Below are 12,541 nucleotides of genomic sequence, written 5' to 3' on the forward strand. Positions count from 1 at the left end.
GCAGGATCCCTGACCCTGGCGGTGAAAGCTGGGGTGCTGCTGACTAGATCTGCTCACCAGCACCTCCTCTGTCCCAGCGCCCTCTGGTGTCCTCCTCCCCTTAAAAAAGAAAACGCTTGGCACAGGCCTGGCATGGTGTGGCTTATTCAATGTGCGGGGAGATATTTTGGCATCTCTGGGATTAGGGGGAGGGTGTCCTGGCCAAGGGCCGTGGAGGGAAAGTTTGCTCCTTGCTACTCATTGAGCAGGAGTGTCCAGATAGCCCCACCTGCTCCTATGGATCCCCCACAAACCTCCCAAGGTGAGAAAAGACGGGCCAGCTCCACTGGGGCAGGGAGCGCTGTCGGGGAGGCTTGGTGACAGGCGAACAGAGGAAACACCCCTGCTTCTGAGATGGGACTGAAGGTCCCCCCACCTCTGAGGAACCCGCCTTCCTCCCACCCGCCCTCCCCGTGTCTCAGTGGGAGGAAGCAGCAGGTAGGGTTGGGAGAGGCTAACTCAGAAGAGGCCTGGCTGTGTTGTTCCTTAGAGGGTTCCTGCATTGGCTACTGGGAGTGGTGGGAGTGGCTCAGTGTGGGGTGTCCTGCCAGTCACTGCGCCATCTAGGGGGCCTGGCTCTATGTCCAGTTGATGCCAAGTCATCCTGCCATGCCAGCAAGAGTCCAGTGCCAGGGGAGTTGGGTGTGCAAAGCCCAGTCCTGGCAGCCCACTAGCAATGCAGAGTCCCAGCCCTGCCGCAGCCCCCTGCACCATCCTGCAGGGTAGCAAGATCCCAGATCCTGGCATCTGTGTGCCTGTGACCATGTCAGGGCACAGGCCCTGGTGGCTGTTCTTGGCAATGGTGCTCAGATGCTTTGCCAGGACAGGGGAAACTGACATAGTCCTTTCTCACTCCCCCCTGCTCCAGGGGAGCAGCTGTGGCCAGGAGTGGAAGGGGGAGAAGGGGAGGTCGCAGGAAGGAGAGGGAAAGAAGGGGTGGGGGGGCCGTGTAAGGCAGGGAGAGGGAGGGGAGAAGAGAGGAAGGGGCCTGTGAGGAGCAGGGGAGGGACTGAGATGATGGAGGGAGGAGGGAGAGGAAGGAGAGGGCAGGTGGTGAGGCAGGAGAGGAGGGAGGGAGAGGCAGAGAAGGGGAGAAAGGGCCAGGAAGCCAGGGGAGCAGGAGCCACCCCAAGCTGGGACCAGACTGAGCTGACCAGCACCCAGCCCTGCTGAGTCCTCCCTGCTCTCTCTGGAGGAGACGCGGCTCCGCCCTCAGGAAGATTGCCCTCCCTGCTGCCCAGTCTCTGAAAGGCAGCCTGGCCTCACCGGGCGCCCAACCATTTTGGCCAAACTCTCATGATTGGCCCAGGGAGAGATGTTGGCGTCTAAGGTCGGGCTGGGTCAGGGGCTGTGCCCCGCCGTGGCTTCCTGTGCGGCCACGCCCCGCGGGCGACCTGCAGCTCCTGACCCCACAAGGGTTTTCAGATGTGGGGAGAAGCGTGGCCTGGTGGGAAGCCCCGTTTGACCAGGTTGTAGGACCACCAGCCCCCATTCTATGTAACACCCCACCCCTAAGACATCAATGTGGTTAAAGTAAAATGCCTTTCATATAACAACCTCCATCGGGAATGAGACAGGGAAGGCCCAAGGGTCCTTGGGAGAGACTGGGTTCTGTTGTTTGGTTTTAATACAAGGCATAAATAACTGTACAGGGGGCAGCTATATACAGAGTGGGCGACATCGCCCCCTGGCGGTCACTCGAGGCGGTGCGCTCAGACAGTTCCATCCTCACACCCACTTGCCAGGCCTGACACAGAAGATTTGGTTTCTATGGAAACGGGGAGGCTCCACTCAGTCCAGGCTGCTACTTGGTAGCAGGTCAAGTAAAGCATTTTAGGTAAGAGGAAGAAAGAGGTGAGACTCAGAGACGGAATTTCCCTCCACTCCTGTGACCGCAGATCATCAAGAGCTGTGGCCATCCTCAATCCCGTGCTTGCACTTCAACTTCTTATGTGGGCTGCGGGAGATCTGATGTCACTGGGCTGCTCTGCTGCTGCACCCTTTTTCTTCTCATAGGGAAATAAAGCACCAAAGATGTCTTCATGATAGCGCTTCTGGCTCTTTAGGGGAAAATAGAGAAGATGCATCAGCACTGCTGGTCCAACCACCTTCCACTCATCAGGTCTGGGCTAGGAAGAGGCCCCGGGGTGGCCCCAGTTCCCCCATCATACCCACACTCAAGGGAATTTGCCTTCCCAACTGTCATGCTTTGTTATGCTTGGATCTCACTTGGAATTGCTTCCATTTCTGTCAGCACCTGCTGTGGTGCAGACCACCATCTCCCCAAGCTTTATCTTGGGAATTAAAACCTGGTAAAGCCTGCCTAGGGTTTGTCCTGCCAGATGCTCCAGGAGATGTGGGCTCTGATGTTAAAAAAAAAAAAAAGTGGGGTCTAAGTTTGGGAAACATTTATTGCACACTTTCTGCTAGTCTTCAAAGGCTGGGATGCACACAGCAGAGCAGAGGATGGAAGTCTGGCATTAAGCAACAGCTTTGTCTATGCTCAGCTGCACGTGTCCCAAACGTCTTTGACCTTCCTTGAAATGTTTCTCATGGCAAATATCTACCAACCCACTGAGCACATTTTGGGAAATGCCTGTGATCGCCTGGTTATTCTTCAAATACAACAGACTAAGCCTCATGCCAGGGCCTTTGTACATGCTTCTCCCTCCAGAACAGTCCAGCACTCTGTCTTCTCACTCTCTTCACTACCCACAGGGCTCACTTCCCACCTCCTTCAGATCTTTTCTCAAATGTCACATTCTCGATGATGCCTTCCTTGATCACCCCATTTAAGTGACACCCCTCCAACTCTGTTCGGTTTCCCTGGTTAATTTTTCTCCAAAGCACTACACATTTTACTTGTTTTGTTTTGTCAGTCCTATAAGCATGTAAGCGCTTTCCAGGCAGGAATTTTTGGCCTGTTTTGCTACTCTTTTATCTCCCAGCACACAGCAGATGCTCAATAAATATTCAGCTGTCTCTGGTGTTCATATCCCTGCTGCTTTGAAGCCTTTGGCTACAGATACTTTCTGAGCAAGGAAACTTGAGGGGAGACCAGGAGTCTTTGCTTCTGTTCTTCAGATGGAAACAACAGAAAGAGTTTCTGGTGGCAACCTGAGAGATGTATAGTCGGACCTAGGGCCCACCAAGCTCGGACCTTCGGCCACCTATAGGGCTCCTTTGGGGTCCAGGATGATGAGCCTGACTTCCAGCCTATGCCTTGACCTGCATCCCTCACCACATACCAGCTGCCATACCTTAAGCTGGAAGAAATAGTCCTCCACCTGCTCTTCATTCAGGCTCAGCTTGGCAGCCACCAGCTGCTTCAAGGTGCAGGCCACATCCCGGGCCATGCGCACGTCCCCACAGATGTAGATGTGGCCTTGATCTTCATGGATCACGCGGAGCACCTCTCCGGCCAACTTCTGCCGCAGGATGTCTTGAACATAAACCTGAAGACAGAGAAGAGGGTAGATCCAGGCCCTGCACTGGGAGTCCTTGTGAGGCAGTAGGGGGCACAGTGCCTGAGGGGAAGCCCCCTCCAAGCCAGGTCCTTACATGGGCCCAGGCTCAGAATGAGGAGGTACAGGGGCACATGCCTGGCCCAGGGCTGGATTAGGGCTAGAGACAGAAATCATTCAGTGGGGCTCCCACATCATCTCTGAAGTCACCATGATTCAGTAAGGCATCAATCAAGCCACTTCCTCTGCCCAGGGCTCTGACACTACCTGCCTCCACCCCAGAAAAGGGAACTTCTCAATACAGACCCTCCGTGGGATCCCCACTATAACTCAGAGCCAGACACAGAGTCCGGGCTCCTCAATTTCATAAATCCAGGAGTCAGTGGGGATTCTGCTCTCCTTCCACACAGTGACCCCAGCGCTGGGCTTAGAGCAGAGTATGAGATGAGCCTTTTGGGGACAAGTTCACCAGGGGTGGCCCAAGAGTCTGTTCTGTCTTCCGGGGTTCATGGGGCACAGTGCTCCCTGGGGGCGGGGGGGGGGCATCAGTGGGCTATGGCTGGAGCTGCAGTCTTCCAGCTTTGCTGTGCTTGAGCATAAGTGGCCTGGACCATCTCTCCCAGGGCTTTGGTGGCTGGGGTAGGGCTGCCTGGGACTTTCAGCAGGCTAGGCTCTGGGGATAAACCCAGTGTGTGACCTTAGCCCTGAACCTTGCCGAGCATGGCTCTTCCGGAAGAGTGAAAGTGAGCAGCCGACAACAATGCCCACCGCACCCATTGTCCCGCTAAGCAGAGGCCCACTCAGAAGGGAGGGGTGGTAGAGAGCTCCCCGCACTGCCCTGCCCACTGCGCCAGCAGCTGTCTCAGTCACCTTGGGCTGACCAGGCAGGCGAGAATAGGCTGTGTGGACCTCAAACAGCACCCCCTTCTTTTTCATCTCCAGCGCCTCCTCCCGATAGAGGTGGTCCTCGTCTGGGCGCCGGCACCCGAACACCAGGGTCATGCGGCCTCCACGGAGCCCTGTGAAGACCCGGCAGGCTGCAGTTACCAGGAGGGCCGCTAGAGGGCGCGCCAGGATCAACCCTGACAAGCTGGCGCCCAAATTGAATTTTCATTCCAGCCCCCATAAGTCATTATCTAGGAACTGCCCTCATCTTGCAGATGAGGGACGAAGCCCCAAGATGTCAGGTCCCCAGAGTCACACAACTAAAGCGTGCAGAGACAGGATTTCATCCAGTCTATCAGAGATCCAAAGGTCTGGGGACATCTCCAGTGTGGGCGGGAGGAAGAGATGACTCCAGCCCCACAGGGGCCACTGACCGAGGCAAACTGGGAGAAAACCAGATAAACTGGGGCCGTGGCCCAGCTCTCCCGAGGCTCCAGTTCTACCCCAGCCAGGCGCTGGCCACCCGTACCCCCTGGGCACCCAACCCTACCTTTGTGCTCAGCTTCATGGAGCCGTTGCTGCCAGAAGCTGCGGAAAGGGGCAATCCCAGTGCCAGGCCCGATGAGGATGCAAGGACGGGAGGGATCCTCGGGGAGCTGGAAGCTGCTGCCACTGCAGGGGACGGAAGGAGAGAGGCCCGTCTGCAGACACCCCAGGCTGGGAGACTGTGCAGGACAGGGCTGGGTGGGTGGGGGTATGTCTGGGATCAGGGAGGGTGTTGAGGGTGGAGAAGGAATGAAGCTCAAACTTGATCTTCCACATCTTGTAGACTGTTTCATTTCCCCGGCCAGCCACACCATCTCCTCACCCTGGGGTTTTTGAGAAAGGACCAAGCCTCCTACTTTGGACCCCATCACTGCTGTCCCCTCTATCCCTGCTGGGGACTCAACCAGGCTCTACTGCCAGGCCGGAGAGGCTCCAAAGGGAACTAGTGCCTTCTTTATGGGCCAAAGGACACAGAGTGACACCAAGCCCCAGATCCCTCCATTTCACCCAAGAATCCTGGGGACTGGTAGTCACACAAAATGTGGGGGTATTTACCTTCGCACAAAGCAGGGCACTGAGTCTTGGGGCTTCAGGCTGTTGAGCCATGTGCTGCAGACACCATGGTGCAGGGGACCCTGGCCATCTGCAAGGACAGCACAAACCTGACCCACAATGCCCCCCATTCCTGTGGCCCACACTTGAAGCATCTGGCCCAACCGACACCACACATCCCCTCCAAATGCCTGCCCAGACACTCTGCTGTCTGTAATGAGGGGACTGGTTTTCTTCCTGGTACTGAGATCTACCCACTATTCACCCAGGGCTGGTAAAGCTGAAAGGGACTTAGAGAGTGGGCAAGCCTCTCTTTTTGCCATTGCAGAAACCGAGTCTCGAGAAGGAAAGTGACTTATACAAGGTCACCCAAGAGGTGATAAAGGCAGGTTTCGGCAAAGCTTCCCTGACTCCAGCTCCGATGTTCCTTATAACAGTTTCTTCAGAGACCAAGCCAGTCCCTACACAGCTCCACTGACAGCAGCACAAGGGGCCTGTCAGGGTGACCTCACTCACTGCATAGAGTGTCTCCACAAGTCCAGCCTTTGCTGGTAGGAACCCCACATGAGGAAAGCTGCTGAGTGTTCCCATCTGTACTGACAACTCACCGTTTCTGCAGTGGCCACTCCTGGCTTGGGAAAACCTCAGCTTCTCTGGATTACACTCCTTTCTTGGAGGCCCATCTCTAAAGGAGCCCTCCACTACTTGAGAAGTCCCTCTGCCCAGTTTTTAAAAACTGTGGGACTGTGCTTCACAGAGCACAAAGGGTTCTAAGGTTGGGCCAGCCCCCGAGATTGTCAACCAAGGCAATGCTCAGTTACCGGGACAAGGCAGGGCCTTTGCCATGCCATGGAGTAGCCAAGGGCAACTGGACAGGTTTTGGGCCTCCCAGTCTGTCAGCCCACCTCCAGCATCTGCCTTCAGAGCACCCTGTACTTTTTCTCTTAACATCCAAATAATGATAACTGTTTACCTATTTTTTGAGACTCTCTCCAGTGTTCCTCTAGATGCGAAACTCCACGAGGGCAGTGGCTATGTATGCTGTATTTCTATATTCATGAAGTTGCCAAGCACAGGGAGGTATGAAATAAGTGGTCACTGAATGAGTGAGTGAAGGAATGCACTGTCAGCACAGCTCCGCCCCTGTGTTCTGGCTGGACTGTCAGGAAGGCTTGGAGTCATGGGGCTCCAGGAAGGACTGTGTGCTTTTCACATTTGATTTCATTAAACTGTCCCAATAGTAGGACAACAGAGTGGAGGAGGGTGGTTAAGAACATGGTCTCAGCAGCCATACTACCTAGGTTTGAACCTCAGTTCTCCACCTACTAAGAGTATGACTTTGAACAAGTGGCTTCAATTCACTATGCCTCAGTTTCCTCACCTGTAAAATCCACACAGTCCCCATCTCACATGGTTACCAACAGGTAGTACCTATACCAAAGGGTTAGCTCAGTGCCTGGTTCATAATTACTCCCTCTGACTATCCACAGCTCTGTAAGGCAGGTGCTACCACCCCCACTTAACTGGTGAGAAGATCAGAGATCAGGGGTGCTGAACAGTTACCCATAAGTCACAGAGTTGGACTGCTGTGAAGTCTGCCCCACCTCACCTTGGGTGTGGTATGTGAGCACAGCCACAGTGAGGTGGACCTCCGTGGGGGTGCAGTCCCTGGAGGAGCTGATGGAGTAGTATCGGGGTTTCAGAAGAGGGAGCTGGGAGAGCAGGAAGTCAGCAGACACCCGCAAGGATGGAAACTCCTCCAGCACCTCGAGGAAGGTGGGGCTGTTGGTGAACTTCCACTTGTTGTACTCTGAGGGCTGAGAGTCAATGGCAGTGTCAGGGACTCAGTGCACCTACCCCACACTGAGGGGAGAGGCTGACACAACCCAGTCCTTACTCATTCATTCATTCATTCATTCATTCATTCATTCCCTCAACAAACACGTCCTGTACCAGGCACTGTCCAGGGTGCTGAAACTGGACAAGCTTGGAGGGGAAATAGTTCCTTTGCTGGAGGAACTCAATCCAGTGAGTAGCATTTGTCTAACTTATGTGCTTAGTACTTCACTGTCAGCAACTCATGGTCAGGAGTCAAATTCACCCTTTATTTTGGGGCAAGTCTTTGGAATCACACAGATCTGGGTTCAAATCTTAATTGCATGCCCTAACTAACTGTGAGGTTTTGTCCCAATTACTAACCTTTGTAAAATGAGGATAGCATCACCTACCTCATGGGAATGTTGTGAGAATTAAATGAGAAAACATGTGCCAAATTAGTACAGTGCAGCCAAAGGATGATGTAGAGGAGGTGGCTGGAATCAAAGTAATTAGTGATAATGATGAAGGTAAAAATGATGTCCCATGCCCTTTGCAAAGATTTGGGCCTAGAAAGGTCAATTAATGCATTATTTTAAATAAAGTAGTGAATTAATTTATTACACTTCATGATAAAGTCATTATAATGAATTAAATCAATTATGATTTATTATGAGTAAGTAATCATTAATAAATGAATGGACTAATTGGTGCAACTACCCATCTGTCACTGTGCTCATTTATCCTTTAATCGACACCATCCACTGCCAACACTTCCTATGTTCCAAGCTTGTTCCATATTTTGGGAACATATAAACAGACAAGATATAGGGGCTGTTCCCTAGCTAATTTCTGAAGTGCACTTTAGATGCATCCCGCAGACATGCACAGATATTCAGTTCATGCAACACCAATGTGTCCTAGAAATGGGACCAGTCCCATCAGTCTGTGTCAAGTCTCACTTTGGGCAGCAGGGTGGACTCTCCCCCCCGGGAAGCTGAAACAGAGTTCTCGGCTTCAGCTCCCCCATTGAGTCCCTGTCCCTGCCTCTCCCACCAGCCCCGGCCTTCACCTGGCACAGCTTCTCCAGCCTCTGCCTCTCGGCCTCTTCCGTGGCCAGTTGTGACAGCTTTCGGAGCAGCAGCTGGCTCGGGGGCGTGGTGATGTCCAGGAAATAGGTGAGGGCCTGGCCGAGTGAGCAGGGGGGCAGTCGCTTGTCCTTGACCCAGTAGCTGCCTGAATAGAGAAGGAGTCTGGGTATAAGAAAGGCCCCATCTAGGCTTCCCAAAGGGTGGTGAGACATTGGGGGCAGAACCCTCCCACCCTCCAATGGTAAGGGAGCAAAGACACCGAGGCTGGGCACGAAGAACAGCAAAGGCAGGAAGAAGACAATGCCCAGAGACAGGGCTGCCAGGGAAGGCTGACCAACAGCCCTCCAAGGGGCACCCAAGTGGACACAATCATACAAAACTAACCACACACTGGAGTCCAGTCTCCCTTTGGCCCTGGTCTGAATTTCACAGGACACCCACAGTTGAACAACAGACTCACAGCAGCTAAATCCATCCAAAACTAATGGATGCCCCAGTTGTTCCTTTAGAGAGAAGTCCACGTCTGCAGTTCTCTGGGGTGATGGACAAAGAGGTGCTGGGGGAGCCCAATCAGTGGCAAATCTCCAGGAGTCCCAAGAGGCAGTATGTAGGGCAGTCACAGCAGAGAGCCAGGAGCCAGTAAATATGTATTCAAAACTGCTCCCAGCTTACTAGCTGGGTGAGCCTTGGGTTGCATCTCTGACGTGGATGTCATAACAAAACCAGCCTCTCTGGGTTTGTCTGAGTATTGAATGAAATTGTGCATGTAAAATAGCTGGTAAAATGCCTGGTAACTGTACTCAATAGATATGTGGTAGAAATAGCAATATTACATTATTTTGTCCAGACCTGAGGCCCCATGAGCCATGTTTGTCTCCCTATAGTCAGGGGACATCTCTGTCTGCTGGTCCCCGAGATTCAGGTTTTCTCACATTCTCCTGGACAGCCAGGTAGACTCTGCTTCTCTGACCCCCACCTTCCTTTTTTGGCAGCTCTCTCTAGGGGGATACAATCCCTGGAGGTGTCATCGTCACTGAGGAAGCCAAGGTGGGGAGCTACTCCCACAGGCGGCCATGACTGTTATTTCCTGAGTTCAGCTCTCCTTGTGTTTGTCACTGCACTGTGCTCCCCACCTGAACACAGGAAGTGGGTGCTTGGCCTCCCCATCTGGGATGGCCAGGAGCAGGCTCACTCTCCTAGCCGCTCAGATCTGATCCCCTATCACCCCAGGAAGGTGAGGCTAGAGGAGACCTTTGTGGGGGAAGCATCAAGAAAGTAGAATGTGGACCTCCCTGGTGGTGTAGGTGGTTGAGTGCCGCACTGTGAAGCTGTCCGCAGCCTCTGCAGTGCCTGTTCGATTCTGGCTGGCTGGCGAGAATCCCATATGGTGCGGCAGACCTCTCCTGTCTCGCCCGCTGCTCCCCTCAGCAGTGCATTTCAGTCGATCTGCCTGTTCTGCTCCCCACTCTGTCTCTGGTGAATCCTCTCACCCTCCCACGCATCTGCTCTGTACCCCAGTTCTTGTATGCATGAATAAATAAAACTTAAAAAAAAAAAAGAAAGTAGAATGCTATGAAATGTGAAGTCATACAACTGGGATCTAGGAGGCTCCTTCTCTCACCTGGACAAAGCATCACTAGCTTGTGGGAAATGGACATTTCCCCGTTCTGGCATTTATATGGTGCCAGGAATTACGGTGAAAGCTGCCATGTACCTACACATTTGCTCCTCACCATACCCCTCCACGCCAAGTTCAGCTGTCTCTATTTTAGAGATGATGAAACCAAGCTTGAGAGGTTTGGCTGTGATGTCCGAGGTTGCACATCTAGTAAGTGATGGGTCCGGGCCTCGAGTCTCAGAGCTCACCATTTCACACGGCTGCCACCAGTTCTCTGCCAGTCACCAAGCAAGCTGCACACACGTCTGTTGTGGGGACACATGTGTGCAACTGCCCAACAACGCTAGCTGCAAGTATTGTTCTCTTTATAAACATGTTTGCAAATGTTATCACATACCTGCCTCCCCTACTAGGTAGTAGCTCCCTCAGGACAGACAGAGTCTCATTCAGTTTTGCAGTCTGTGCCCTGCCTGGCATATAGTTTAACAAGTTAAAATTTCAACTGAAAAATATTGAGCCAATCAACAACAACAAAAAAAAAGTGCCAAAATGAGCAAAAGACTGAATGGGAAAGACTTCTCAGCCTCTGGCATTGGCCAGACTGCTCCAAAGAAGCATCCTCCTTGCTGGCCTGCTGGCATATCGAGGACTATTTACTTGCAAGGTGGCTCTAGTGCAGGAGGAAGTCACCCACTCAGAGGACGCAGCTAGCTCTTCTCAGCACAGCTCAGAGCTGGCCTATGAGTGGGGCTGGATGCTGGGGCCTGGGGGAGGCTGTAGTGCAGAGGGCTCACCACTCTCGTCGAGGGTCTCCAGGCGCACAGGTTGGTGGGGTGCAGGGCCATCCACTACTCGGTCCAAGATGCCCTGGACCAGCGCTGGCTGGTTGCCTGGGAAAACTCCAAGGTGTTCTCCGGGCAGGTAACTCAGATCTTGGCTGCTGTCACAGGAGAGCTCCACCAGGAGGATGGTGCGGCTGGAGGAGGGAAGAGAAGCCTCTGGTGACGACACCAGGATTTCCTTCAGGGCTCCCTGACGGATGGGCCCATTTCCCCAGGAAATGCACCCTCCTTCCATTTTCCTGCTTTGGCCCATGAGGGTGGGTCTTGGACTAGGGCGTGGGCCAAGGCAGCCCCTGGGGCTGGGGTGCTGGAGAGGACTGGAGGCTGGCCAGGCTCTGTGGCCTAACCATGGGGAAAGGGAGGTTGCACCCCTCCTGGGCCCTCCCCCTGAGGACTTAACCACAGACTCTGCCTAAATAAGGCATCCCACTCAGAGACATGTGGGCGCTGGGACAGATTTTCCTTGTCCCCAGCACAAACCCTGTTGTCACTGGTACAAAGACCAGCTTTCCTAATGCATAGTGGAGGAGAGCAGATAAACAAAACCTTCAATACTCACTTTCCCTGGTGGGAAAATGTCCTTTCCTGCCAAAACTTTTCATGAAAGATCTTAAGAAAGAGCCAAATGGTTTGAGTTTCCCTTGGCCTGCCCTTTCGGTGAAAGAGTCAAGTGATGAAGGAGAGGCAGGGAAGCGAGTGCCTACTTCCCAAGCTGGAAGACTGGCCCAGGTAAAGGCACCATGGCCACAGGGTTCAGCCAGGCTGGTCCTACCAATAGCCTCATCAAAGTGGACAGTTCTTTCCTCTCCTTTCAAAGACCCACTTGCTCCAGTCTGTCCTTCCTGAAAATAAACCCTGCAGAAAATCATCCATGAAGCCCTGTGCTCTCTCCTACCTGGATTTTGGACTCTGCAGATTCTGCTTCGACTTGAGTTTCATAGTGAAGACATTCTTGGCGTGCATGCTGCTGAGGGCTGTGGGGGACAGAGAAACGGTGAGGTGGCAAAGTAACCCTAAAACGGTGGTGGAGGCAGCCTCTACGTGTCTGAGGTGATTATACCCAGACACTACCCTTGGGGTGTCCCTCTGTGGTGATTCTGAGCTTTTCTTTCCTTTCCCCCGTGTTTCTGTATCACAGACAAAGACCCTTAGTCTTACAGAGGGTGCTTGTGATGCTGCTGGTATTGGGAAATGCAATTTAGATGCCCAAACATGGGGCTATGCAGGACGACCCCATGACTGGGGAGCACAGTAGAGCACAGATGAAGTTGGGGATGTGCTATCCATGCGGAAACCTGCAGGACCCCTGTACTTGTGCTCAAGGAAAGCAGAATCGCCGAGTCATGGCATCCGGAGGGCATGGAGCTGAAAGTTCATGGACTGTGGCTGGAACTACCTCCGCGAAGGGTCCTTTACGGTGCATGCTTGGCTGCCACCAGATCTGGAAGGCTGGAGCTCAAATCCCAACCTGGCCAGAGGCTAGTGATTTGCCTCACCTCCCTGCACTTTAGCTCTGTGCTTTCTCAAAGGATGAGTGTCAGGGCTCACTTAGACCGGATGGGCAAAGAGCCCAGCACCCTGGCATACCTCAGTTGGCATTAGCTACCTTTTTTCTTTCCACTATCCTCCCAAGGTTCCTCCGAAACAGCCTCCAGACACAAAGCAAGCCCGTGAGTCTTACACTCCAAC

The 12,541-nt window shown here is 53.3% G+C and overlaps 1 protein-coding gene across 3 annotated transcripts in view; it reads right to left on the reverse strand.

Moving 5' to 3' along the window:
* Positions 1-1,649: 1,649 nt before the first annotated feature.
* The window catches only part of NOS2 (nitric oxide synthase 2), a 32,226-nt gene continuing 21,334 nt past the window's right edge, over positions 1,650-12,541 (reverse strand). For all 3 annotated transcript variants that reach the window (XM_054689024.1, XM_054689023.1, XM_037492608.2), the window contains 9 exons: positions 11,748-11,826; positions 10,805-10,986; positions 8,374-8,537; positions 7,096-7,303; positions 5,490-5,577; positions 4,939-5,060; positions 4,374-4,522; positions 3,300-3,494; positions 1,650-2,099 (listed from right to left, as the gene is read on the reverse strand). In XM_054689024.1, the coding sequence (XP_054544999.1) occupies positions 1,980-2,099; positions 3,300-3,494; positions 4,374-4,522; positions 4,939-5,060; positions 5,490-5,577; positions 7,096-7,303; positions 8,374-8,537; positions 10,805-10,986; positions 11,748-11,826 (1,307 nt within the window). In that variant the 3' untranslated portion in view covers positions 1,650-1,979. The remainder of the gene's footprint in view (positions 2,100-3,299; positions 3,495-4,373; positions 4,523-4,938; positions 5,061-5,489; positions 5,578-7,095; positions 7,304-8,373; positions 8,538-10,804; positions 10,987-11,747; positions 11,827-12,541) is intronic.

Source organism: Talpa occidentalis, unplaced genomic scaffold, assembly GCF_014898055.3.
Source record: "Talpa occidentalis isolate TD23 unplaced genomic scaffold, MPIMG_talOcc4v2.1 talOcc4.7, whole genome shotgun sequence".
NCBI lineage: Eukaryota > Metazoa > Chordata > Mammalia > Eulipotyphla > Talpidae > Talpa > Talpa occidentalis.